Consider the following 26,400-nt stretch of genomic DNA (forward strand, 5'->3'; position numbering starts at 1 on the left):
ACACCAGTCCTTGTAGCCCTTCATTGGATTCCTGTGAGATTTAGTTTTTAAGCTTTTACTGCTTGTTTGTGAAGCTTTGAATGGTCAGTGAGTTGTTAAACCCTTATGAGCCCAATTGCTGTCTGAGATTCTTCGGTAAGGCCTTAGTAATGGGGCTAAAATCACAACTTGTCACAAAGGAATAGGTTTTGCTGTTCAGGCCCCTCTGCTATGGAACTCCCTGTCCTGAGGTCTCAGGCAGATAAACTCTCCTCTTTTAAATATATCACCTTTCACACTTTTATCGAATGGCTTATTCCTAACTGTTGGTATTGGCTGTACCCATTTATTTTATTCTGTCCCGTTATATGAAACGTTTTTGGGTCTTTTCTCATTGCATTACTTGTTTTTATTGTAAGGCACTTTGTAACTTGATTCTCATTATTATAACTACATCGATTACAGACATTTTAAATGCTGCGACCTGCAGCTGGTTAGCTTTGCTTGGGGTCCAATAACTTTCAGGATTCTCCGCTGGTAACTGGTCCCAGGTGGGAAATTGTCCGGCATATAATCCTTTGTGAAACCGTGACTTGTAGTTTTTACACTTTGCTATTAATTGTGAAACTAGGCTGTCAGCCTTTTTGGGGTGCATCATGTGAGTATAGCCAACAATGAGCTTGTTCATTGCAAAGACTGTAACTAACTTCATGACAACAGTGGGGGAAGGTAGTTACAAGTAAAATAATTAAGATGCTAAAGATATACATAAAATTGAATTAAATTAAAGGAAAGAATAACCATCAAAAACAAATGTTAATATTAATAATTTCCATCTTTCAATGTTACTCTTTGCAATGCTTGTATAGGCTGTGAGCACCTGATATCACAGCTCCAGAATCTTAAGTAAAACATCCTGTATCAAGATTTAGTGTTTCATACAGAATATCAAAATAAGTCATCAGATGTGTAAAGAAAACAAAGGAAACACCCCATATTCACAGATATTTTTTATTTGTTAAACTGAAAGAGCTTTCGTTTGAAGCAACGTCTTTTTTGACTGTACACAGTTTCTCACGCTCCTCTGCAGGCTTAAACCTAACCAGCATTATAATAGGTACATTTTCTAGATAGTGGTTAACACTCAGACTGAGGAGGTAAGAAATATTATGTGAACAGTTGACGCAGAAATACAAAGACAGTATGAGTTTCCACGTTACACTCCCTTTTCGGACCTGTGAGATGAAGTTTTACAATGCACAAGACAACTGACGGTGACTTCAAAGTAAAGGCTAGTAGATCTTATTATGATATGCAAGAACATAATGTGCCTGTGGACATCTTTGTTATACTTTACTGTTCAAACTCATACATCATGCAGACTTCCTCAAAGCTTTGTAGCAGGCTTGCTCCGTGATAAATGCTCACAGGAAGCTTCACTACAAAGATCAATCAGAGCAGATGCTGTCCAAGATACAGCTATTTGGCAATTAAGAATTAAAGATTTGAAATGTCGAAAGACAAATAATCTGTGAGAAATAATCTATTTAACCTTATCATGTGTCCATGAACATACAGTGACAGTCACTGATTCACACCAATAACAATTTTCACATATTGGCAATTTACAGCAAAGTCTTTTAGTGTAACTTAAATGTGTAAACCTTTCTAATATATCCCCATAATGAGACACATCGGGGCCTTTATAGTGTGCTATATCATATACTGCGTATCACATTGTAATTTGCTGAATTAGAGTACTTCTGGTTACGCTCAGCTCCAGTTATCCATATCATCAAAAACGTTGTTGTTTTCAGACTTCATCCAGTTACTTGTTAGCTATAACAACATTTGTGGCTGGCACGACAGCAAAAAAAATGCCCTGGCACACAGATATTACTATGCAATATTTGGATGGCAACACATTTCTTGATGTTTTCTTGCTGTGCTTTTCATCATTTTGGATGTCGAATTAAATTCCCAAATTTTGGATTCCAATTTTACATTTTCATTCATTCATTCAATTTTCAGATATAGAGAGATGAAAATATCAGTGGCAGTCAAAATTACTGAGAAATGGTGATGCATTAAATTAAACAGGGTTTTAGTTAAATGTCTTGATTTTTCTGTCAGGCTGTGCTGCAATCTCAGAGAAAATAAATTCCAAAAATATGAATTGGTTTGTTAGGGGACTGACCGCTGTAAGTGACACATGAAGCCTAAAAGTGGATGTGGCTTCTTTCAGGTTTTATTATAGCACTCGGGAGCTTTAGAATAACTAGTCAAGAGAAGAACCACGAGAGTAATCCATGCCTATTTTTAAGCTGTACAGGTTTGATCCTGGTAAAATACCTCAGGACTTGTTTGCTTCCATTTATTTAACCAGCCAAGCATCGCTGTTCATTTCCTGCAGAATTTGTTTTGTTTGTTTGTTAAAAAAAAATCGTGTTTGTTAAAACAAACAAACACAATTTTTTGAAATGATTGGCATAACAGCATCTTTATCCCCCATATCCTTAATGGTTTTAAATATTTGTAGCACCCTGCAACTACTTGAAAATGCAGAGAGCTGCTGTCATATCATGTGAAAATAGCCCCAAGCTCTTCATTACTGTACTATTTTAATCCAGTAAAATAATAAAGATTCAATCCCCTGAAATAAAGACTCTTTCCACTTAGAGCTCTGTACTGTACTGGTTCATCATTATTTTAGGTTGGAGATAATGACATCTATGAATATATTAGTAATCTTGGACATTTGCTCTTTTTTGAAAATAAGTTATCATTTATCATATCAAAGGGATTAAAGGAAATCATCATTTGATTTGTGCATAAAGGGTTGATTTAAATAATTGCTTTCACTCCTCTGACATTTTCTTTAAATAATAACACACATACATCTTTAAATAGGTGGCCAAAAAATTATACATTGTGGGTTATTGAGTGACATCTATCCTGAGCTTTTTAATTGGTTCAAATTAGATCGCCAAGACAACACAAGGACATTAAACACTGATTTTATGAACCTGACAGCCGAGACAAAAATAAAATAAAAATAAATACAAAAAAAGATCAAGCACAAACAATAATACCAAATATCTTAATAATCAAATAGTTACAAATAAAAAAAGAGGAAAATCCTTATGAGAGCATTGAAACATTTCAACTAGAGACAGCCTATGAGCCTCAGTGTCAGTGCTGCAGTACCACTTTTACCTGCAGTGCTTGTTTATTGTCTCATATATCAGTCATCTTTTAATAAGCTTTTGCAGTGTGTTGTAATGTTTCAGAACTATTTAAAAATGCACATAAAAATAGGTCCCTAAATCAAAGCCATTTGCTCTCAGGGCTGGAGGTTTTAAATGATTTTGTCATAATATACATTTATAATTCACGCACCATGCAATTTCTTAGTCTTTTACATATAATACAAGAGCATTAATAGTGTTTTGATTGATGTAGCGATGCCAGTGTTCATTAGGATAAAAGCATGGCTTGAAGATGTGTAGTAATCAAAGTAAAAATATATTTAATAATGAGATAACATGTAATCTCTACATGGTACTTTAGACCGTTTTGTGATGTATGAAGGTTAATCATGTCCAATGAAGCACGACAGACAGATTCCACATCTTTGTTAAAAAGTGACACTGTACAATAGCTTCCATGGCAACAAGTTAAAACCACAGTGAGACCCACGCTCTGACCCCCCAATCCCAACCCGCCCATATATTTTATAGAAGTTAATTCCAAACAGGATGGCAAATCTTGAGAATAATAAAAAGACAAAGATTACGCTTTGAATAGGAAACTAAAAGACAGAAGTGGGACAGGGGCAGGTTTTAAATCATTGTACAAAAGAACAAACAGCAACCCACCACAACCAAACACTTATTCTTGAAAAATCCATTGGAAATTGATTTCTTTTTACAGGTTGCACAGTTTATTACTGAAGTACTGCCGAGTTACTCCAGTATGCCAAGGGACAGGGGACGATGGCAATAAAGATGGAGGAAAGGGCTTCACTCTTCCTCTGTGCATCCGAGTATTTCTACACGCAAAGTGATCCTGCCGTACCATGACCAGGGAAGGATCCGAATGAGCCGAGCGTAGATGGGTGGATCTATCACGTTCTTTCTGTGCGTGTCGTTGTCAAAGTTCCCCTGGAATACCTGTAGAAATGGCAGCATGGAGGGATGATTAATTATTCAGTGGATTTTTCTATCACAGAACACAACCTGAAAATGTCTATTTGACTGTTTTCCCTACAAAAATCAACCATCTTGGAACATGTTCATCTGAAAATATTCTTTTAATGCTTTCTTTGAGTCCTTAAGGGCTTTAGGACTCCAGGAATTGTAACCACATCCGTTATCGATCAACTTCTTGTGGCAAAAGATCTTGAGTGAAAAACCACAAAAAAAAACAAAAAAAAACCAATCTGATGGCTTTTTATCGGGAGACTGGTGCAGAACGTTCTTGGTGCATTTCTTTCTTGATTTCACCAGACTGTTACCTTGAAAAATTCATTCCTGAGCAGGTACTGAAGCGCAGCCAATCAGACCTTCAATTCACACACTGCCAGTAAAAGAGCATTCCCCGAACTCAGTTCTATTCTTGATACTTCTCTTTTATGTGCCACATATGTGAGCACATCAGCAGTTTCCCCCTGGGGAAAATTGTGCATTGTTGAAGTGGCACAGCTAAAGTACCACCTTCACAATTAGCGACAAACATCAGCTGCTGTTTCTCCTGCTCACTGACTGGTGTTCATAACATGCACCTTAAGCTTGTTGGTCTTGTTTTCCTTCAGTTTTGCTACACATCTCACATTTTTTCACCCTAGTAATAAAATACAGGCTTTGACGGATGCCAGGAAAGTTGCTATAAAAGAAAAGCTATAAAAGTTTCTCCAGTAGTCGCTCCATAAAACTTGTGACATGTTGTGCTATGGCCTAATATGCATCCTGGACCAACGCAACTGCATACATACACTTGTCATATGGACACTGTCGCATTTTCACAAAAATTACTAAAAATAAAATTCAGTTTTATTTGTATGGCACCAAATCATAACACAAGTAACCTCAAGGCACTTCATATGGTAAAGTCCATACTGCAGAATGACAAAATATAGAGAACAACCCAGCAATTCAACAATTTTCACATGAGCAACAGCTGCAAGGGAAACTTCTCTTAAACAGAGATAAAACCTCCAACAGTGGGAAGGAAAACTCCCAATACATTTGTATTTCCAATCTATGTCAGCATAAGCACCACTTCCATATCAGTTCAATGACATTTAAGAGCCGTTAGATGAACCCTGAAACAACAATTGAATGGTTGACCACATCAAACAAGTATAATTGTCACGATGGGACACATGCTCTGTTGTTTAATATCAGAAGCCTTGGTGTGTGCTTCATAGACAGTAGAAATAGGTCCATTAGGAAGAAATGTATCGACAGAGTGCTTCATCGAAGGATATGATCATTTCAATTAAACAGATATGATTATGCTTGCGTAATTGGGATGTAATGGGACTCAGTGTTGTGTGGAATGAAAAAATCAGTGGGCTGAATCCAAGCAAGAGCTGAAAATGGGGATTTACATTTTGTTTGGAGTAAATTTTCAACTAATTCGCTTTCAAGAGACAAACAAGGACGGATAATTTTGGAGGAAAGTAGTTTGCATGGTTGAACAACAGACTGTACAGTGTATCCTAAGGACAGAGAAGAAACTTTAAGATTTAAGATTTAAGTTTTAAGTATCATTCAAGTATCAGTATTAGGTATTATCTCAACATCCTCTGCCAGTGTGATTTCTAATTTATAGATATAGTGGCAATATAAATAACTGCTTAATCAAAGTAAAATAAGTGAATTACATATTCATACAAAAACCAGTTGACAGGACGGAAGTGCAACTTTGAATATATAAACTGGTATTTAAATTAGGTCTAAGTACTTCAACTCAATTTAAGACAGTACGATATAAAAACTAAATCTGATATGGAGAGTGCAACGCAATCTTTAGAAAGGTGTGACAGCTTCTGTAGGTGTTATTTAGCTTGATGTTGGTGCTCATGAAAACCTGACACATTGTAAGAGAAAATTTCATTTCATCCTTTCATTCCTACTGACACTTTTCAATCTAATTTTTTTGTAAAAATAATCTCAATGAAGCACACGAGTGTACAGGTCTCTAAGTATTTTATACTGCTCAGATTCTACCAACAGCTGTAGTATGAAACATTGTTTACAGACATCAGATTCTCTCATGGACCATTTGGTCATCAAGTAGCAGGTGGACGCCTAAGACGTAATTGTCCCACATCAATATACAATGATGTGACAATCTATCACATCTCTTCCTTCTCTTCCAAGAATATGTGTATGTTGCCATTAATAAGGCTATGTTTGTGTAAATATTTATTCAGTGTGTTTGGTTCTGTCATTTTGAGGGCTTTTGAGACTTACTCTTACTGAGAGCTGAGGCTGAAATAATGTGACAGCTGTACTCTTTCATTACTTTCCTTATTTCACTTGTGGGATACAAACGATTGTAGGTCACATATTCATTCTACGTTCTTTTTCATCATTTTCCTGCTGCAGGAAAACCTATTTTCTCCCCTGTCTTTCTCATCTATATTGTAGCACAGAGGTTAGACTGTAGTCAGACAATGTTAGTATCTGCAGACAAGCAAACAACGCTACATCAAATGGCATTCTGCTCTTTGTCAGACCCATTTTTTTTCTTTATTCTATATATGTCTATATGCTTTTTACCATATATATTTATAATCTCAAAGTGTTTAACATATTTTGAGTTTCCATACCCTGTACTTCAATAAACAATATTTTCACTTAATTTCTATCCGAGTCAATCACATTCTTGTTGTTTTTATATCTATATCTGAATGTAATAATATTTCGGTTTCTTAGAACAAAGTGAAAAGAAACATACACCTCTGAATGAGACCAGAAAAATCAGCAAGTTATTGTCAATATATTTTAGATAACCAACTCTGATGAGTTTCGGGTGACAAATGTTATACAGTAATGTGGACGCATTTTTAGACAGCCTCTGGCAATTCAACATTGCAAAGGAGAAGCCCAACTGAATTTCAAGTAGAATTTTAAATTACTTTTTTTTTCTTCTAAACTCTGTTTCCGTCTCGCCAGTTTGTGTTTTTCTTTCAATTAGCAAAAATGAAAAAATAAGATGCTGGACGAGAGAGTACAAATGCAATAGTTTGGACCTGTGTTCTGGTACCAGGTGTATTTCTAAACTACCATATGGTACATTATGGTCTTTGTTACTGACAGTCCAGTACATGACCAGCACAAACAACAACACACCATGTGGTTTCATATCAGGTATATTTCGAGATTACCTACGCTTAAGTTCCCCAGTACTAATTTGGCAGCTGCAGCTGCGCTGCTTTTAGCCTGTATTATATGTTACATTTTTTGTCACATTTGTCTAAGATTACAGTTTGCGTTTCATTTGTAAAATATGCCGCTGTGCTGGCAGCACACTTGTCCCTATCTGTGATTGGTCAGATACGGCAAACCCTGCCCCTTTAATGTGAACACACTTATAGCTGGATTGGGAAACCCTGGATTAATTTAGAGATTTGATATTCACCTCTGTGTGACCGCATAGAATGATTACGTTTGTTAAGATTAGTTAAGCCAGATAACGAAGACATATCCTGGGTTATGTTCAACCCACTTCGTTGAACAGTTCTCCGGTGTGTACACTGCATAACATTTCAACATAAAACGACATGTTGATAGTGTGTCTCAGTTGCATATTGCTTACATTGATAACTGATGATATAAGAAGTGTTGACTGAAGAAAGTCACCGCAGGGCATAACATTTCGAAACCATTGTGTGTGTGGACTCTTTTCACCTCCCTTATAGTCTCTTAGAATGACAACGTTTGACCGTGGGAAGTCTGAAATATGTCATCTGCAGGAGTGTTGCTATGACTGTCATATGACACCCGGGTTACATGATAGCACAGTGCAGTAGTCCAGTAAAGAAAGCATGCATGCAAGGCATTGTCTATTAACTCTGGGAATCTCTCGGTACACTACGTGGAAAAATTTGTACCTAACCTGCTGTCTGACCTGTGGTTAGCCTACCCAATGGCAGCAGCATCAGAACCACAGAGGATGAGAGACTGGGAACTGACAGGTGGAACCATCTGGTAATATTTGTGCTACGGTTAACGGAAATACAGAAATGCGGCAGTGTTTTACCATTAACTATTATTGTTCAGGCAAAACTGTTCTGGAGAAAACATCCAGCCAAGTGGTGTTTTTTACATTTATCACATCTTTAAGATTGGAAATTTTGTCAAATATGTGGGAACTAGTTATGTCCCACTTCACCGCCGGGAAGTAGATAATCCAACATGTCTCTAAGTGTCTTCAGACTGACGCACTCTGCTCTTAACTATTGATTGTCCAGGCTGCTAGAGTCAGAAGTTCGCATTACTAAAAGCCTTGTGTGCCTCTGGAGCTACAACACGGCCCATACTCCATTATTTAAAGCTGCTGCACAGGTCAAGGGATCAGGTCGCTGAGATCTCTTTGCTCTCTGCCCTGACGTTGCCTGAGCCATCTGAGGTAATACCAGGAAACCTCAGCTACGACTTCATTGAAAGGTCAAGAGTGGTCCGCCAGCTTTAAAGAGGCAGTTACACTCAATCAACCTGAAATGCACAACAAGACTACTTCTTCTTGGAGGTCGACAATATGTTATCTAGTAATGTGTCCTTTTGATCCTGAGTTGCACTGAGGCTCACAGCTAATATTCTGTTCAACAAATATGACTGTTAGTGGTTAATCTTAAAATTATTGCATTTATAGCTATCTATCATTCAGTTACCCTATGACCTGGAGGGAATTGAATGCTCTAATGACTAATTAACCCCATGTCACCTGACTGAAACACTATTAACCATTAATCAATTACTTTTGTGCTTGATTGCCCTCATCAGCGGACTATATAAATATTGACACCCATGAAAGAGCAGTGGTGCACAACTACAATTTTATAGAGGGATACTGTTGTGCGCGTGCGTGTGTGCTCGCGCGCGCTGCTTTGACAACATCTGTATTCTGACGGAGGCTCCTCGCTCAATCTAGATCTAACTGCCTGCAGCCTGTGCCACACAGGAGCTGGAGGGGGGAGCTGAGGAGAATACTTACAAGCCTATACCACTGTTCGAACCAGACACCCAGAGAGAGAGAGAGACACACACACACACACACACACACACACACACACACACACACACACACACACTTTCACAGTATATCCCTGCCAAGTCAAGCATTGTGGTGTGGCAGGAGGAGCCTCGGGAGTCCAACAGCCAAATGTGTCCTCTAGCATCAATGGCTGCTTCACCCGACTGAAGGGGGAAAACACCTTGAAGGATCATACATCTGAACAGCCACTTGGCTTCGTCTGGGGACAAACTGATTGACATTCACAGAAGTCTTGCTAAACATGCCTGCCCTCTAATACAGAGCACACATACTAAGATTGACTGCCTATACTTGGTTCTGCTCTGAACTATACAGCAGTAAAAACAGAGGGTAGAATATAGATGGTTTTGGAAATGGATTGAAAAAACTGTTGCATTGAGAAAAGTGTTGTGCTCCACTAAGTTATTTTTTTTTTGCGAAAATGAAATTAAAAAATAAACCTAGTAGGTTCCTGAGATTTCACTTGTACTTTTCTCTCCCTCCCGTTGCAATCTCAGATGATGTTTACCAGGCCTTCAGAAGGCATCCAGTGCTCGGTATAGAGATTGCTTGAGTGGAAATCATGCTGAGCATGCATTGGCCCCTATCCAAAGATCATCATGGGTGTTATAAACTCCTCAAGCAACACATTTGAACTGTACGAATGGAAAAATATTTCTAGGCACCAGCAGCTTCACTGGATCCGCAACAAGGATAAGGGCATGAACTAAGGGCGGTTATTTGCCTTAATAAAGTGCTGCTTTAGATCTATTACACTGAGCCAAACTAAATAAAAGCCATTCTGTAAGAAAATCCTATTTTGAGATGGCAGTTGAAGTTACCAAATAACCTCTACAAACTGCTCAGAATCAGTTTTGATGAGAAAGACAGAAAATCATAGGTGAGGCTTTTATGTGCCACGGACTGCAGGGCATGGACAGCAGTTGACCTATGAAATAAGCATGACAGCAAATTTATAACCAAAGGATTCAAAGCCATTATATAACAATCTACCAATGCTTTCATATTGTATAATTGTGATCTAAATGGGTGTAAGAAATTTGTATAAATTAATGAAGGCGTGACAGTACTGAGAGTGAATCTAACAAAGTCTATCAGTCTGCAGTTATTAATCAAACACTATGCATCTAAGCTACCACTAGCTTTCAGTGGTTACCAGTTTGCGTGCTTGTTTAACCTCATGAGAGGTTGCTGAGGCACACCATTTTTTTTCATTCAAGCATGAAGATGTTCTCCCTTTACCTGAATATCTTATAAGCACTAAGGTTTTAATTATCTTTGCAAACTTTTCCACTTGGTCATTCTGACATATAATTAACCACTAAAGGTCTTTCAGTTGAATGGAAACGTTTCCACATGAAAAGAGCTGAACTTTGTTTCATAAAAACAAAACAAAAAAAACTTCATCTTCAGTGATATATTTATGTATGGAGCCAGATTGGGGCCAAAAGTTTTGTTAATTCGAAAAAAAAAATAAGTAAATGAAAAACTAAAGTGAAAGTTCAAGATTTGATCTTTAACTTTTCAAAATACAAAAATGTATTTAAACTAAAAGGATTTGTGGAAAAAAAATTTTTTTTTTTTAACTAGAATATAATTTTGTATGTATTTATCTAAAATTGTAATTTCCTTATGAATTTTGGTGCTTATTTTTTTCAGCTGTAGATTTTATGCTACTAGATTCAGATCGTATTTTATTGCAGTTTTGGATCTTTTTTTCACTTTCAAATCTTTTTTTCACCTTCAGATCGTATAAGTTCAGTTCCAGACTTTTGGCCAGGTTCTGGCGTGGTGGCATAGCGTCAGCTGAGATGGGAGTGGAATAATGAGTGACAGCATAACAAAAAATGACTGAGGACCTGACCTTACTCCTTCAGGGAACGTAGGGACTGCGAGAAGTATGACTCAATACTTTCTCTACGCAATAACCAGGTGATTCACAATGAAAAGACTGACGCCAGTGACAACATTCCGTTTAACAAGCTGTTGTAGATATTACTTGGCACCAATTGCAGTACAAGAGTGACAAACTCAGCCAGATGAATAAAAACAACCGTGCCAGGTAACGCTAGCATATCGTCAGTCGACCACAACTATGAACAGTCGTGGTCCACAAATCAACAATTAAAGGCAAGACGAATAAAATCGTATGTTAACGCAAGCAATGCTCATCCCTTCAAGTTATTTCATGATCCAAGGGTATTTGGCTTCTTGATTTCCATCGTCAACACATCAGCATTACATGAATAAGAAGAAGAAGCAGTGCTTATCTTTCAACAACACAGCAAGAGAGAAACGTAAACACTACTTCTCTTGCCACCAGCATCTAAAAGACAAGAGGCTTCAGTTTTAGCTGTAGCCTTGTGCCTGCAGCTCTCGTGCTATCAGCAGAGAGGCTGCTGCAGCTCCGCTCTTCTTGTCGTGGGCGATTGGAATGGACATTTGTACTGTGTTGAAGGGCTGTAAACAAGATTTTCAGCATAGCACTGACCAGGCCAGGTTGACAGCATGGTCTTATCTGATCCCAAACCAGAGGAGAGGCAATAGGACAGACCAGGCAAGCTCAGTTTGAGCCACAGATAAGAAGATGCTAAAGGGAAGTGGAAGGAGAAACAGACAACTCCCAGAAAGGAAATTTGTACATTCAGTTTGTTCCTTTGCTTTTTTGTCTGCTTCAGGTGTTTCCTGTGCATTTTTCTGTTCAAGCTGTTTACCCAGAATGCACTTTTCCTCAGTGGTGTGGCATATAATTCAACAGTACATACAGGAATATGATTCCACAGTATTTGTCAATGGTTGTTTTACCATTTACAGTAAAAAGGTATTTCTAGAAACACAGTCTTGTTATTAATATGTAGAAAGATAAAGATTAAACCTCATAGACTTGTGTTTGATCAAAGTCATATATTATATATCATGTATTGTGAAAGCAACTTACCTTGTCTTTCCCCTGTTTCTCATCTTGATATACACTCCACCGCTCTCCATCATTACTGTAAGCAACTTTGTAAGAGCCAACAAACTGGACATGGCCAAAATCTTTAGCTCCCTGGGTGATGATACCTGTGACCTTGGTTGGAACAAGCAAGTCCACCTGAGAGAGGCAAAGGCCACAGGAGAAAGTGCAGAGAGAAGGGGAGACAAACAGGAGAACAATACATTTCAATGCTGAAGAAACAAAAAGTGTCAGACATGATCAATTTTCACAATGTAGTCAGCATCTTAAAAAAAGAGGATTTAGTGAATAAAGACACTGAATGCAAGTCAAGTCAGTTAAAATTATTCACAGAATATTGAACAGCAAGGCTAAGTCCACAACCTCGCCTCAGCAAAACAGAAATTATCTGCTGCAGCAGCTTCTGAGACCCGCACGGCTCCATTTGGGTTAATTTTTAACAGGATCTCATTTGTTGCAAAGAATTTACTGCGCATGGGTTCCAGGCAGTAAATACACAAACTGTTACTTTTACACATTTTAGTGTGCAATTATGCTTTTATTATTTAGGAAAGTACTCAACACTGTTGAGTTGATACTAAAATAAAGTTAAATTGAGCCTCAAAATGCGGAAACAGGAAAACTTGGCTCACGCTGCTCCAAGGACAATATATTCTGCAGTTATGTTTAAAAAGGGTTAAGCTTTTTTTTTTTTATAAGTGAAAGCTTTCCATTGTGTTATGTCAAAAATTGTATGTGAACCATCTAAAGCAGAATTTAGGTGAAAGACATTATCTACTAACATAGGCAATACACTGCAGTGCAAAAACACAATTCATATTATAAAGCTCAAGGGTACAGTAGTATTATGAAATTAATCACTCTCACTGATCTTTCATAAGTATAAAGCAGCGGGTGTGTAATGTTAAAGCTCATTCAACATAGTGGGAACTTCACTTCTCTGTATCACATTATACACAAGCTTTATTGTTGTTTTTGAAGGCAACCACATGCATTTAATACTTCTACATATCAAACATATGATAAATTAAAAGTGTGACATTTCCATAACTTCCCATGTGACCCAATTTCTTTAAAGAAGTGTGTCATTTTGTAATAATGCAGAAATATAAACAGTAAATAACAGCATTGCCTGGAGATAGTAATATATTAACGTCACTGTAAAACTGTTTTACTAATTACGTATATCAATGCAGTACCAATTTGCTGTCAATGCAAGATGAAAAACAGGATTTGACTCAGCATTTTGCTGCAAAATAGATAGTGGCAAAATTTTGAAGCACAGAACCTGAGAGGGGCAGAAGCACGCAGATTTATTTATTTTGCTGAATACGCTGTACACAACACTGAGACAACCATACATCACACTAATTGGCCTGGTCACGAGCCTACATATACTGTGTCACACGGCTCTGACAAAACAAAATAGGGCCCCTCATAGATTAAACAAATAAGGAAACAAACTAAAGCACGAGGTAAGGCTCCATTGTCACTCTACCTGCTGGTCCTGAGACATTGCAGAGCACTGCAGTGCGCCATGGTACACTGCACAACTCTTTGTTGAATGAAATATGTTGCAAACCCTAAAATGACTTCTTTTTTTTTTTTTTTTTTTACAAAGTGGTGATGTCAATGAGATTGCTCTGGAGTTTTCATCTCTTATAAGGTTTCAGCAATGCTTGAGGGCTTTTCTTCTCTCCAAGCTACTTTCAGATTGAGGACTTCTCCCTGGGTATTATAGAGTCCTTCTTAAATGCTGACATCCTGCTGTGCACATGAGCAGCCATACTAGACCTTAGTCCTTACACACGTAGACAAAGCCATGCCCTCACCACTGAAAAGCGAACTCTTCACTTTCTAAAAGGCATCCACGTGGATAAACTCTCAGCTCTGCATTTGTCAATAGAAGTAGGACAAAACTTTGCGTGCAGACTTAATTTCCCTCTTAACAGTGCAGTGTTTACAGGTATGCAATTATGCAGATGCTGCACAGTATGCATGCTTCATTTGTTGTGAATACGCTATTCATGAAGTTTTGCCTTCAAATTATTTCTGCCTATGCCTCCATTTTTGTGAAATGCAGTGATCATTGCTGTTTCTGAATGCAGAGCAGAATATTTTCCTGTGATGCATATGAATAACTTCAAACAACAACTTTGTTATAATGACAATAACGTCACAACAAACCCCCTGAATAAAGGGGCCACGTAAAAATGGTGGCAGGAGCTGCTTGGTTGACTCAGAGGGGCATGACACCTCGCATTGTGAGGCTTTGATTATGTTCCAGTTGCAGAACATTGAGGTAATCTCGTTCTACCCAAGCAGTCAAGTCTGCCACCAAAACAAAGGCATGCTTGAAGGGGAACCTGTAATTGCTGTCACAGGTAGCGGTCAAAAAATACGACCGCCCCCAGCGACGCCTGCTCTCAACACTTTGATGGCCCAAACCGAATTAGGGTGCGAGATAAGCTTGTTAAAGCAGGGCCTCTCCATCAGCCCCCACTTTCTGTTCTTGCTCCCCATCACACTCTAAACCGCGTTTCCTCCTCCATGAGCTTTTAACCCAGCCAAACTAGGAGTGTGTGAAGTCTTTGTAGCAATCTCTGAATGCTTGTGGTTTAGATGTTCCAAAAAAATTAAACACAAAAATCAATTTTAGGATTTTGCTCACTGTGTCTGAGATTAGAGGATAAGATTCATACAGCTAAGCTCCTAGTTTTTCCAAAAATCCAGCTACACATCCAAAAGGGAGTCAGGGTCAATTACTTGTTTGTACCTTACTTTGATAGCTGCGTTTGAAGGGGTGAAGTTTGCGCACTTCTGCCAGACAAACACTTATCCCTCCTGCTCATTAAGACAGGAGTTGGTTTGTAAATTTCATGTTCCTATTTGAAGTGGCTCTGCCATTGCAGGATAAAGAGATTAATGCAGTGAGAGGCAGCTATATAAGGAGCCAAACGAGGCCCAGTTTACTACTCTATGAATACATGACATGCATACATAGGAATCTGCTATCATACTCCTTCCAGCTGTGCTGTATGTAATGACGACTCATTTAATCTTCACAGCTTTAGGGAGATATGTTCGTATCTGTGTGTGAGATGCGTATTTTCTGTATATTTCTGAATTGTGGGCTCGCAACTGACAGGAGGAATGGGAGGGCAGTCAACCTCACGACAAGACAGCTATCATTAAAGCTATAGTAGGAGTATGTACAAACAGCACAACAACCTTATTTAGAGACTTCTCTAAACGAGTGTCTAAACAAGACACAGTCTTGATAAACAGGTCTGTTTACTTAATCATGAATCCTGTGCCATGCCACCACAGCACAGAGTCATTAGTATGCTAACCCGGCACCAGGTCTGGTAAAGGCTCTTCTGAAGACCTGGACCATGCAGAGATAAAATCATGCTGGAAATGTTAAGTTCAGGTTTACACAGAGGAAATTAAACGTGTAACATAATTAAGAACGAATAAGAACTGTAATTCCATGTATCAAGTATACTGACAGTCAATTGTGCACATTTCCACATGGCGTACAAGCACACCGGAGATATCAAAGTCACTTTAGCATCATTACTTTAAATGATCTTCTTTTTAACTCGTCTAGGCTCATGTTTTTGAGCAGTTTCACGGTGCTTGGGACTCACAGTATTGTGGGTTTTCTATATTACTGGGATGTCTGAGCAAAAACAATTCTACCTCCTAATGAACAGAATAGAGTAGAATGGAGTACCAAAAGCTTTAAACAAAGAGCACACGTGCTAAAGACGAGAACGCCCACAACAGACCAAACACATTAAAAACCTGATCATTAGACTGCTGTGACTACGGTAGGGACTGGAATATTTCTCCCAGGATTTAAAAAAAAAATGTTTTTCTAGAGATATACATTTAAAAAAATAGCCATCCAATGTCACGATGTTTTCATGATAGCAAAATGTTGGTAGTCTGTAACAATACCATCTAAAATCCCCATTTCTCCATAACAATTTTGATATCACGGTAAAAAAAGAACACATTTGGTATTGACATGGTACCAAACTATCAGTTTGTGTGACATCCCTCGTCATTTCTTTCAATTCGTAATTTCTTTGAAACTTATGTTCGACTCATGTTTACTCATGTAGTTATCTACAACAACTGTAAAGGCACTGGTAAATGTTTTTCAATAGCTGTTTAATGTGTTTCTGTAGTGATACATTATACAAATAATCATCTAATGTCACCATGTATTTTTGTGAGATTCATTCACACTGTACAGAGTAAACAGATAGGACATTAAAACCACTGCGATGCCCAACATCGTTGTTGGTGAACATGGAGGAAAATGAGGGAGCCGTTACAGGAGCTTCAGTGTGTTTTGTGCCAGAGGAGAAGTGACCCAACTGCAACCAATTTGCATGAGGTTTTCCACGAGGTATCAGATCTGCCTGCTCTTTGGACGTGATATTACATGCCACATGACAAACTACGCTATTATGTGCTGCTGCAAACCCACCGTCTCCATAAACGCCCCTTAAAAGCTCACCTCAAATTACTAAAGAAAAAAAACGAGGGATGAGGCAGCAGGCAGACCATTTCTAGATAGATGGCTGACTGAGTGCAGCACTTCTCTACTGAGAGCAAAGAAAAAACTGTTTGTGTCATGATACCTTTCTGACTTTAAAATATGTGCCACTGCACACACGAGTCAATTCCGCAAGGAGGAACCAGTGGTCTGAGTCCCGCCGAGCATATAAAACGTTATGTGACAAGTATTTTTCTGTCCCAGTACCCTAAACATTTAAATGAAAATCTATATAGGGTGCAGTTATGGCCTTACCAAGCAGTTACATTGACTCAATTAAGTTAGACTGAAACCTGTGTTCATTAATGTTGTGTATTTTGTTCATTACTGCAGCAAACAAACAGCCTGTAGCCCCTCACCAACTCAGCCTGTCGGACAAAGAATGCTAATCACTTATTAAAATGTAAAATTTAAATGCTGATCATAGATAGCTGCAGGTCAAAATGTAACAAAAAAAGCAAGGTAAGTGTCTTCGCTAACAGCTTGCTTGGGGTAAAATCTAAATATTTTGAGAAAGTACACCTTCACACCTTCAGGCAACCTATGGCATGAGGTAGTACTAAACATGTTAAGTGACTCCCCAAGAAACAGTTTTGGGAAGAGAATCTATAAATTAACCCACAACCTGACGGATAAAGATAATTTCTTCACAAATTTCAAAAACACATCTCATAGTTTAACAGCAAACAAAACAGAGCTGCACAACTTAACATCACTCAGGAAGTGTGTGTGTGTGTGTGTGTGTGTGTGTGTGTGCCTCGGGTTAGGGGTGCAGTGGGAAGATACTATCCACGCTAGAAATACACAGCTTCATTTTAGGTGACTTTAGTTCACACAAGTACTTTGTGTACTTACCTCAAATAATATCACGATTATACAATTTAAATAAACGTAACCCAAACATCAGGGTATATACAGGAGTTTTGTCCCTGCCCCGCTACCTGTCATCTGCTTCATGGTACACGTTTGTTTATGTTATCTGATGATGTCTCGTGCTCCATCAATACATTATGACTCATTCTTTCTTGGTCTTTCTAAGGTATGCACACACATCCACACAGACTCCAACTTCATTTTTTCATTCCCTTGTTTTTTTTCTTTTGGTACTCTCTGATATATTATTTTTTTGTTCTGTGATTTTCTGTCTCGCTCAGTAATGTAGGATTTTAAATCAAAGTCTACAATTTAACAGAATCCATGCAGTAGCTCAAAGTCCAAGATCTGTGTTTGAAATGAATTATTAAGTCTTCTTTTAAACTTTAGTGTGGCTCTTAGACACACACACACACACACACACACACACACACACACACACACACACACACACACACACACACACACACAGACTGTGAACCTCCTTTCTTACACCTTTTGTGATCAGTGTTTCCACATGTGGTGGAGGGATGTCAGAAGGTATAAATGCCTGCTGAGCTTTTACACAGTGAAGGGAAGGTGTGCAGGCAGTCAGAAGTTGCCCCGCAGCTTTCAGCATAGAAAAGGTAATGTCACAGAGTGAAAGCATCACAGGCTGGTCAGTGTGGCATTCACCACCTTCCAGCATGAACTTACACATTTTCTCCTTTTTGAAACTGGACTTGTATGGAACAATTTTGAAAGTGCTACAGTAGTAAATGTGGAATGTGAATCGAATGCACTTTCCTTAAAGAAACATCTTCATGTGCCATGTGCTGCCCTGACATGAGGATAGATGTCTTTGTCACAGAGCAAGATGTCTTGTTTTGGCAGTACATTACAAGAGTCAGCTGCTTGGCTGGTCAAAGCACATGTCACAGCCAAAATGCGCTGGGGATATAAATGCGGTAAAAGCTCTTGTGCAGTGGCTCAGTGAATGACAAACTGCTGGCAAACACATACATTTGAATGCCAAACAGATATACATAGCACGGACATTGTTATGCATTAAACATCCACCCTCTTCCTCCCTGCTCCTCTTTACTATCTTCATGCTAGCACACTTCCATTAAAATGATGTTGCATGTAAATGAATTTAAATTCATTGTTTTTCTCTCTAAACAAATAATTTTTACATCTTCACAGTGAGCTTAACGCGGTTAAACTTCAAATGAACCCTGCATTTCGAATCGCTTATTGTGTTTTTTCATTTTTAGTACGCACTGCAGCTGCATTTAAAAAGTACTCACTGCTGCATATAGTATATGTACAATTGTGATATACTACTTCATCGTAAAAATGCACCTTGAACTTTGACCATCTTGGTCAAATATGTTGCGATCCGAATCGCAACATTTAAAGTAGAACGAAAAATGACTGCGATTTTAAACGAGTACGCTTCCTTTTAATCCCTCTTCCTCTTCTTCTCTTTCTTCCTTTTGCGGTCAGGAGCATTACCTTCACCAACTTTCTCGGCGCCTCAGTCAATGTGACATATCCTCCGGCGCACAGAAGACTGTGCGTCAGAACAGCGAGAGTAGCAAGCTGCCCTACATACTGCAAAATACGGCTGAATATGGTATGGCAGCCTGGTACTTTTGGCATAATACATTTAACATACTATGTATTGGGTCACACTAAATCTTGTTCTGGCTTACTAAATAGTATGGTAGTATGAACATTGGAGCGTAGGGGAAGAATACCTCCTTGTAGATAACAGTTACAACATTTTTAATTATGCTAGTAGAAAGGGTCAGACATTCATGTCCACCTTGGGATGAATTGTAATAACTTTGGTGATCCCTCAGTTTTTGGCTAGTGTCACAGGCCAATTTTTTTTAAATTTTTTTTTAATTAAAATTCAATATTTTGATTCATACCTGCAACTACTGAGAAATCCATCAGTTTCTGCTGTATTGTAGCAAATGATGACATGTGAAAATGCTAATCTGTCAAGATAAATATCACCTGCTAAACATCAGCAAGTTAGAATCAGAATGTTTTAGTACCAGAATGGCTTTAAATGCTTGGATTTTGTTTATCAAAAAAATATAAGACAATTGTTAGTTTCTCAAATGACAAGTAATGGAGAGGTTGTGCTATGTATGATTATGATGCAGACATGTTACTGAAGCTTTGATTGAAAAGTGATCCTCCCCTTTAACAGCTTGCAACACAAACACCTGCATGGTCAGCTTCATGTTTTTCAGACCTGTTTTTCTCCATCTATAATTTAACAGAATAACCTGAACGCTTTAAAATAGAAAGTGCCTATTCAGGCCATATAATTCCTATTCTTTGCTCCAAAACAAAGGCAGCCTTTCATCAAAGCCAGCACATTAAAGCACAAAGCATTGCTACCTGGATAGGCCTCTAATAGGCTGTTCAGACCAAACAGCCATAAAACAGATGGAGCTTCCCTTCAGCATGTCAAGTTAGATCTGAATGGTTGCAGGAACTGATGAAGAGAATTGGCAATGGCAAAAGGAACAGGAAGGATATCAACCATAGTGGTCTGGATCATTTAGAGCTATTACAGCGGGGAGAACAGCATATACAGACCCAGCCAGATGCTAACCATGTCGGCATGAGTGAAGTGAGGGAGGCAGATCCATATGCGTAAAAAATGGGCTTGTCGGTACACTGGTAAGGGACTTGGGGAATTTCACAGTCTGTTTAAGGCTTACTGTGACATGACCGCTGATGGGCACTTACTCACTGATACAAATCTAAAGTAGTCTGTCTCCATGTCTGATTTTGACTGAAATGAAATCTGGAATTCATGCTGGAGAAAAGAAAAACTGCTTTTTGTTAAAAGATTAAAGCACGTGGAAAATTAGAAATTATTTATTGACCGAAAGTGTGGTTTTCCCCATTCAAACAACAATGCTACATGTTTTAAAGATCCTTCTAAAGAGGGGGCATTTAAAAATATAATTGTTTATGACTCTGACTGCTGCACATACAGCTCATCATACTTCATTCCTCTGTCTCCTCTCCTCCTTCTCACGTGGTATATAAAATATTGATAAGAAATTCTCACTCGTATGCACACATACAAGCACGCACGCACTCTGCACACAAAAATAACACGGTCTGCTTGATAAGCCAAAAAAAAACAAAAAAAGGACAGCATGAAATTTAGATAATAGATTTTTGGACATAAGTGGTCTTTGTGATATGTTTGAATCAATGTGCAGTTTCTATAAAACCTTTGCTTAACTTTGGACTATTCTGAATTAATCATTATACTGTAGCACGTAGCAGTGCTCTTTAAGCGCAGTCCTTACTCTCCTGGGTGGATACCATAAAGATGTCTAATTTAAATGTATGACATGAGTGGCGGTATATCTTACATGTAAAGAGATGGCTCAGAGACACTCTGAAACCACAAGATACACATGCAGAACACATTGGACCCAATCTGTACTGCACTGATTCAAGATCTGGTGCCTTCACTTCTGACAATTCCTGTAGATCCCATGATTACAGCAGGCGCTGCTGCAGACTCATGAATCAATCATCCCAAGATAAAACAGATAAATGCATCCTGTGTTAGCTGAGAGGGAGTGAGCAGGACAGAGGTAAAGAGAGAGAGAGAGAGAGAGAGAGAGAGAGAGAGAGAGAGAGAGAGAGAGAGATGGGAATCAGGATGTGGTGTTGAAGGATAACATGGCTTCCTTGGATAATGAAAACAAAAGACTTGCATTACATCCCAGACCTGTACATTTAAGGAGATAGTTGGAGGGAGGGAAGACTAAAAAACATCCAATTCAATCAGAGAGGCAGATGGATTTACCATCCCTTCCGTAACTTCATTTGGAAGCTAATTGAATTAGCATACTGGCTGCAGGGAAATTGAATAAAATAGGGCAAAGAAAGCCATATTGGACAGGATTAAAATGAGGCTCTGACGATACTGCCTTAATGGAATTTACAACCGGCGTGTTTTCAAATTAGTGTGGCTTCTTTCTAAAGTTCTTCTTGAATTATTGGATAATGTTTCCAAGATGACTGAATTAGCAACAGTTAATTGCTAGGGAACATTTATGAACCAACATTTTGTATTCATCTCTTGAAATTATATGACGGAGTTGCCAGCAGATAGATATATGTTATCGAATGGGTCCCATCTGACATGCTTTGCTGTAAAAGTCTGATAATGACCCACAACAATCCCCCTTAATATGGTCCTTCTCCATATTCAAAAAAACTCGCCAAATCTTATAATCATGCACACACTGTTCATGGCTAGTTGGTGCAAAACTGATCTTGTCTTTCTGAAACGGAGCTGGCGCATCTGCTAAAGCTGGTGCTGGCAGAGGGATTTGTAGTCATGGTCATCTGTTTCCCTGGCTATCTAGATTTGTATCATCAGGCAGTGCCATAGCTCAGAGCTTGTCAACAAGTAAAAAAAAGAAACAAGATGCAATGCAGTTAATATATTAGTTGCAGCCATACATATGCAACTCGCTGCTGTTTACACTGACAAATTGTTGGCTGAACTGTAAATCTCACCAACATTGTGTTGAATAATTAATATTCTTAGGTAAATATAAACGCTTGTGAAGTCTGAATCAAGATAAAATTGACATGCACAGAAGTGTGGTAGCAGCTTGACAGATCAGACGCTCAAGTGTTCACACATTTCATACTTCAAACTTTTTCCAGCATTTTCTGCATCTGTGGCTAAATGGTTGTGTGCTTCTCACTGATTGCAACAGAAACCAATTGGAGGCGTTGGCCCTGTAGCATTCTGTCTCTTTAATTAGTTCAGCAAGAAAACTTTGCTATGGGTGCTGTTCCTATTGATTTGGTTTTGTGTGTAGTGTAGTAGGACAAATAATGATAAAAAGCTGTACAGCCAGTAGAATAAATAATGTCATTAGAACTTTGAATAGTCCTATCTGCAGAGACATGTGCCTCTGTCTAGTTTCGACCAGATCAATATGGTATGACAGTAATACAAATGCTGGATTTAAGGGGATACCCATGCTGCCTAACATTTGGTGTACAAACTGTGTTTTCCATTCGGGGGGGGAATCAAACTTCAAGGACGCAGAAGACGGCTCACCCTTGAAAGTTGCCAATCAATTCTTAATGTCCATTTCCCCCCAAAAAAGTACTAGTCTTTTGTTGCTAAAATAAAGACATGATCATTGCTATTGCAGATAATCAGAATCCCTCTTAAATCCTTTCATGCTACAATGCCTTCACTCTCTCTGAGGCAGCTTTTCTGCTCTCAGAAAGGACACTTCATCTTTACTGCATAAACACTCAAGAAGAGATGAGACTTTCAATGGGACAAATTAAAGCCATTCTCCTCTGTGGAGGGATGAAACAAACACCCAGCTAATTCTATTGATTAAAAGAAATGGTGTTTGTTGTCAGCAGTGCTGTATTTGAGGCAGCAATTTGATTAGGAAGCTGTGCTTGTCAAAATTGCTGAAATGCTAATGCCAGATTTGATTACATCAAATGCCTACTCACAGGCACTGAGTAAGAATCAATCTAGCATCTCATCTAGTCATTGTTCCTTCTAGCCTCTGCTCCACATGGGACAGTGCTCTATGTGAAGTGTCAACAAGCACTAATGCTTTAGGAGCCACTGGAAAACAGCTGCGGTCATTTGCTTGTAGTTTATACATTTGTGCACTTTAAAACCTACTTTCAAATTATTAAAGGCTGATAAATAGTTTTGAAGACAATTAAAACAATTTACAAAATATAATTTGATGAGGGGAATTTGAAACACGAGACTGAAACTGAAACGTATTCACTGTTTTAACCGTAGAGAGTCATTATGATGACAAGCCCATTATTAGATGTACCATATGTTTTAGCTAAAACCTCACACTATTATTTTCAGTCAGAATTATTCCAAAAACTACTATTTCTGAAATAAATATATTTAGACCCAGTGTAGCCACGCAGCATAAGATTGATCAAGTTAAAATGTTGGGTTGTATCCATCTAAATGCTGCTTGAAATGTGCACATCCTGAACATGACAAGACTTTACTGTCATATTCAGCCTGCTGGGACTCTCCTCCGGTCCTCTGTCTGACCTGTTGCGCCCCTATGCTCCTCGCTACTTGCTCAGGTCACTGGACCAGCAGGTTTTAGTGGTATCTAGATCAAGACTGGCACCTAGGGCTGACCGAGGTTTTCTCAGTCGCTGCTCCAAAACTTTGAATAAACATCACCCTCCAGATCAGGTCTTCAACTTCATTGTTCAAATCTCGATTGAAAACATATTTATTCTCAGTGGCATTTCCTGATTAGACCCAATTTTAATTTTATTTATTTTTTCGGTATTAATTACTCTCCATGTCTATCCTCAGGCATTGTTTTACTTTTTAATTACTTCTAATTTAGTTTTATTGGTTAATTTGCTTTTAATGGTGTCATTTGGGTAATTCTGTGTGATGCTATGCAGCACTTTGAACAGCCTATGTTGATAAATGGGCCATATAGATAAACTGATTTGACTTGACTTGGTATGACCCGCGCCAACCCCTTCCGGGGCTTCCAAGGGCTTCATGTTTAGAGCTTTGGACCATGAGTTAAATCCACTTGCCTTGAAATAAAAGTGTTTCGCGACTTGTACACTTCTCTTTTGGTTGAAATATATTCATATTGTACTGAATGACTTATGTATGCTAAGGTATTATTTCTACTGTCTCCATGACCTTGAAATCTCCTTGAAAAGTTTGCAGTGTTCAAACAAGCGACAATGTTTTTTCTTCCCATGACAAACCATACAATTCTACGTGGTCACTAATCCCTGCTAGACTAGAAATGAATGCCATTACCATATACACAGAGAAGGTTCCAGATAAACAGCGATCGTCTATCCTTCCTCTGTGTGTGTGCTGGAAGTGTGTGCTCCTTCTTTGGTCACTACTGTTCTTTCAAGAAGTGCTTCAGCTCTAGAGATGTAAATACTATCAAGACCACCAATCACCATGCTCTGTCTTTTGTCTCCAAAGCATTGAGCTCCTGCAGGAAGTCACCGTGTTCACAAAGCTCAACAAGCACGGCAATCATCTCATCTCATGGAACGAATGGAAGAAGATATAAACCACCAGGTGTAACAGGCGTGACATGTTGAGTTGTTTTGTCTGTGGGTCTCTGGATGACACAGAGCATCAGAGTGTGTATTTATTGTCCTTCAATAGTGGAGAAGCAGTTTCGAATCAGTGTAAATTCAATGGCTCAACTATCTGCTCGCTGGGTTTCCTCCTCTCTAGTGACCATTCATTGCACAGACGGATTTAGCCAAAGTCTGGAAACAAATGGCAGCAACCCAGTTCTGTCATACAGCTGCAGTGTTTTCTGAAACCAAAAACAACACTTTGGTGGCTGCGCTATGTATTGCTTTTACACCCTATTTTCATTATTCACCTGGAATCCTGGGGCCAATACAATGTGTCTGTGGGGCTCGAACAGTGTTTCATCATAGCACCTACTAAATGATGCATTCTGACTATCATAGTCAATCAGTATGAGACCACCACCATTTCATGTGCACTCTTCTCCTATTGGCTGTTAAATGGAAAGAGACTTTATCATATTGGCAATGAAGAGATTCAGATAAACTAGTGTTAGACAGGTACTAACACCAACAGGAGCCAGTTGAACGCTCCAGTGATATCGCAGCTGTGTCTGTGACGGGTCACATTACTTATGTCTCTTCACTTTGTTTCCCTTGACTTTGTTTATAACCTCCCACTGTGCTTTCTGTTTCATCCTGTGTGCTCCAGCAGAGAGGAACTTTTTTCCCCATGTGCATGCACCTGCTTAACTGCCACTATTTACCTCATCAGTATCTGCCAATGCAAACCTCCACTGTCCTAGTACACGCTAATTATGTGTGTTCTGCTCTGCAGATTTACTCAGATTAATGGGATCCTGTGAATTAATTGCTAGAACCATGCTTCAAACTAAACAGCAACAGCAACAGTTGGGTAAATCTGTCTAATCCAGTATAAACATCAATCTTTGTTCACTTAAGTAGAAAAAGAAGGCTGTTGTTATTTCACTTTAGAAACCACAGGAACACCAAATTTATGTTGAACAATTTCAGTGATCAGCCTCTGCTGTATGTTGTTAAATCCATAGATGCACTCAAGTAAAACTATATGTAAAAATATTATATGCATTGCTTTGGTTTACTTATGCACACCTGGTTGGACAGATACATGACTTGTCAGCAAAAAATAATTACACATTACATATTTGGTCACATTACAAGACATGCTATGTAGTATTAATGCATTAGGCAAGAACCGATTTGAAACTATGACTGTATGATGAAATAACATTAGCCTCAATGTACCATTTGCAAAGGAGGTACTTGAGTTCTTTCAAAGTTTGTGCACAAGCTTTAGCTCACTCTGCATCATCAGAGGGTGAGGTGATTATCAGGGGGCCACAGCCACACAACACATATTTATCACTTTAAGGAGATAATAGAGTGTGAAAATCTTGGAGACAGTGGATAACAAATGAACCACAAGAAAGGAATAGCTTCTTTTGTAACCTTTACAGGCTACTAATGAATTTAAAAAGTTGAAAATGAAGTGACTGCATTTTGCCCTAACAATGTCGACACAATAGTGTGTTACATTTTGGGATATTATTCAACTACACCTCATCATTTACAGCACAAATGTACACAGACCACATTGAAG

General features: G+C 38.6%; 1 protein-coding gene across 2 annotated transcripts in view; it reads right to left on the reverse strand.

Moving 5' to 3' along the window:
- Nucleotides 1-976: 976 nt before the first annotated feature.
- The window catches only part of edil3a (EGF-like repeats and discoidin I-like domains 3a), a 104,922-nt gene continuing 79,498 nt past the window's right edge, over nt 977-26,400 (reverse strand). For both annotated transcript variants that reach the window (XM_069178233.1, XM_069178232.1), the window contains exons 9-10: nt 12,203-12,358; nt 977-4,151 (exon numbers count right to left, since the gene is read on the reverse strand). In XM_069178233.1, coding sequence (XP_069034334.1) covers nt 4,002-4,151; nt 12,203-12,358 — 306 coding nt within the window. In that variant the 3' untranslated portion in view covers nt 977-4,001. The remainder of the gene's footprint in view (nt 4,152-12,202; nt 12,359-26,400) is intronic.

Source organism: Embiotoca jacksoni, unplaced genomic scaffold (assembly GCF_022577435.1).
Source record: "Embiotoca jacksoni isolate LCO1_2020_lvr unplaced genomic scaffold, fEmbJac1.0.p SCAF_8, whole genome shotgun sequence".
Taxonomy (NCBI): domain Eukaryota; kingdom Metazoa; phylum Chordata; class Actinopteri; family Embiotocidae; genus Embiotoca; species Embiotoca jacksoni.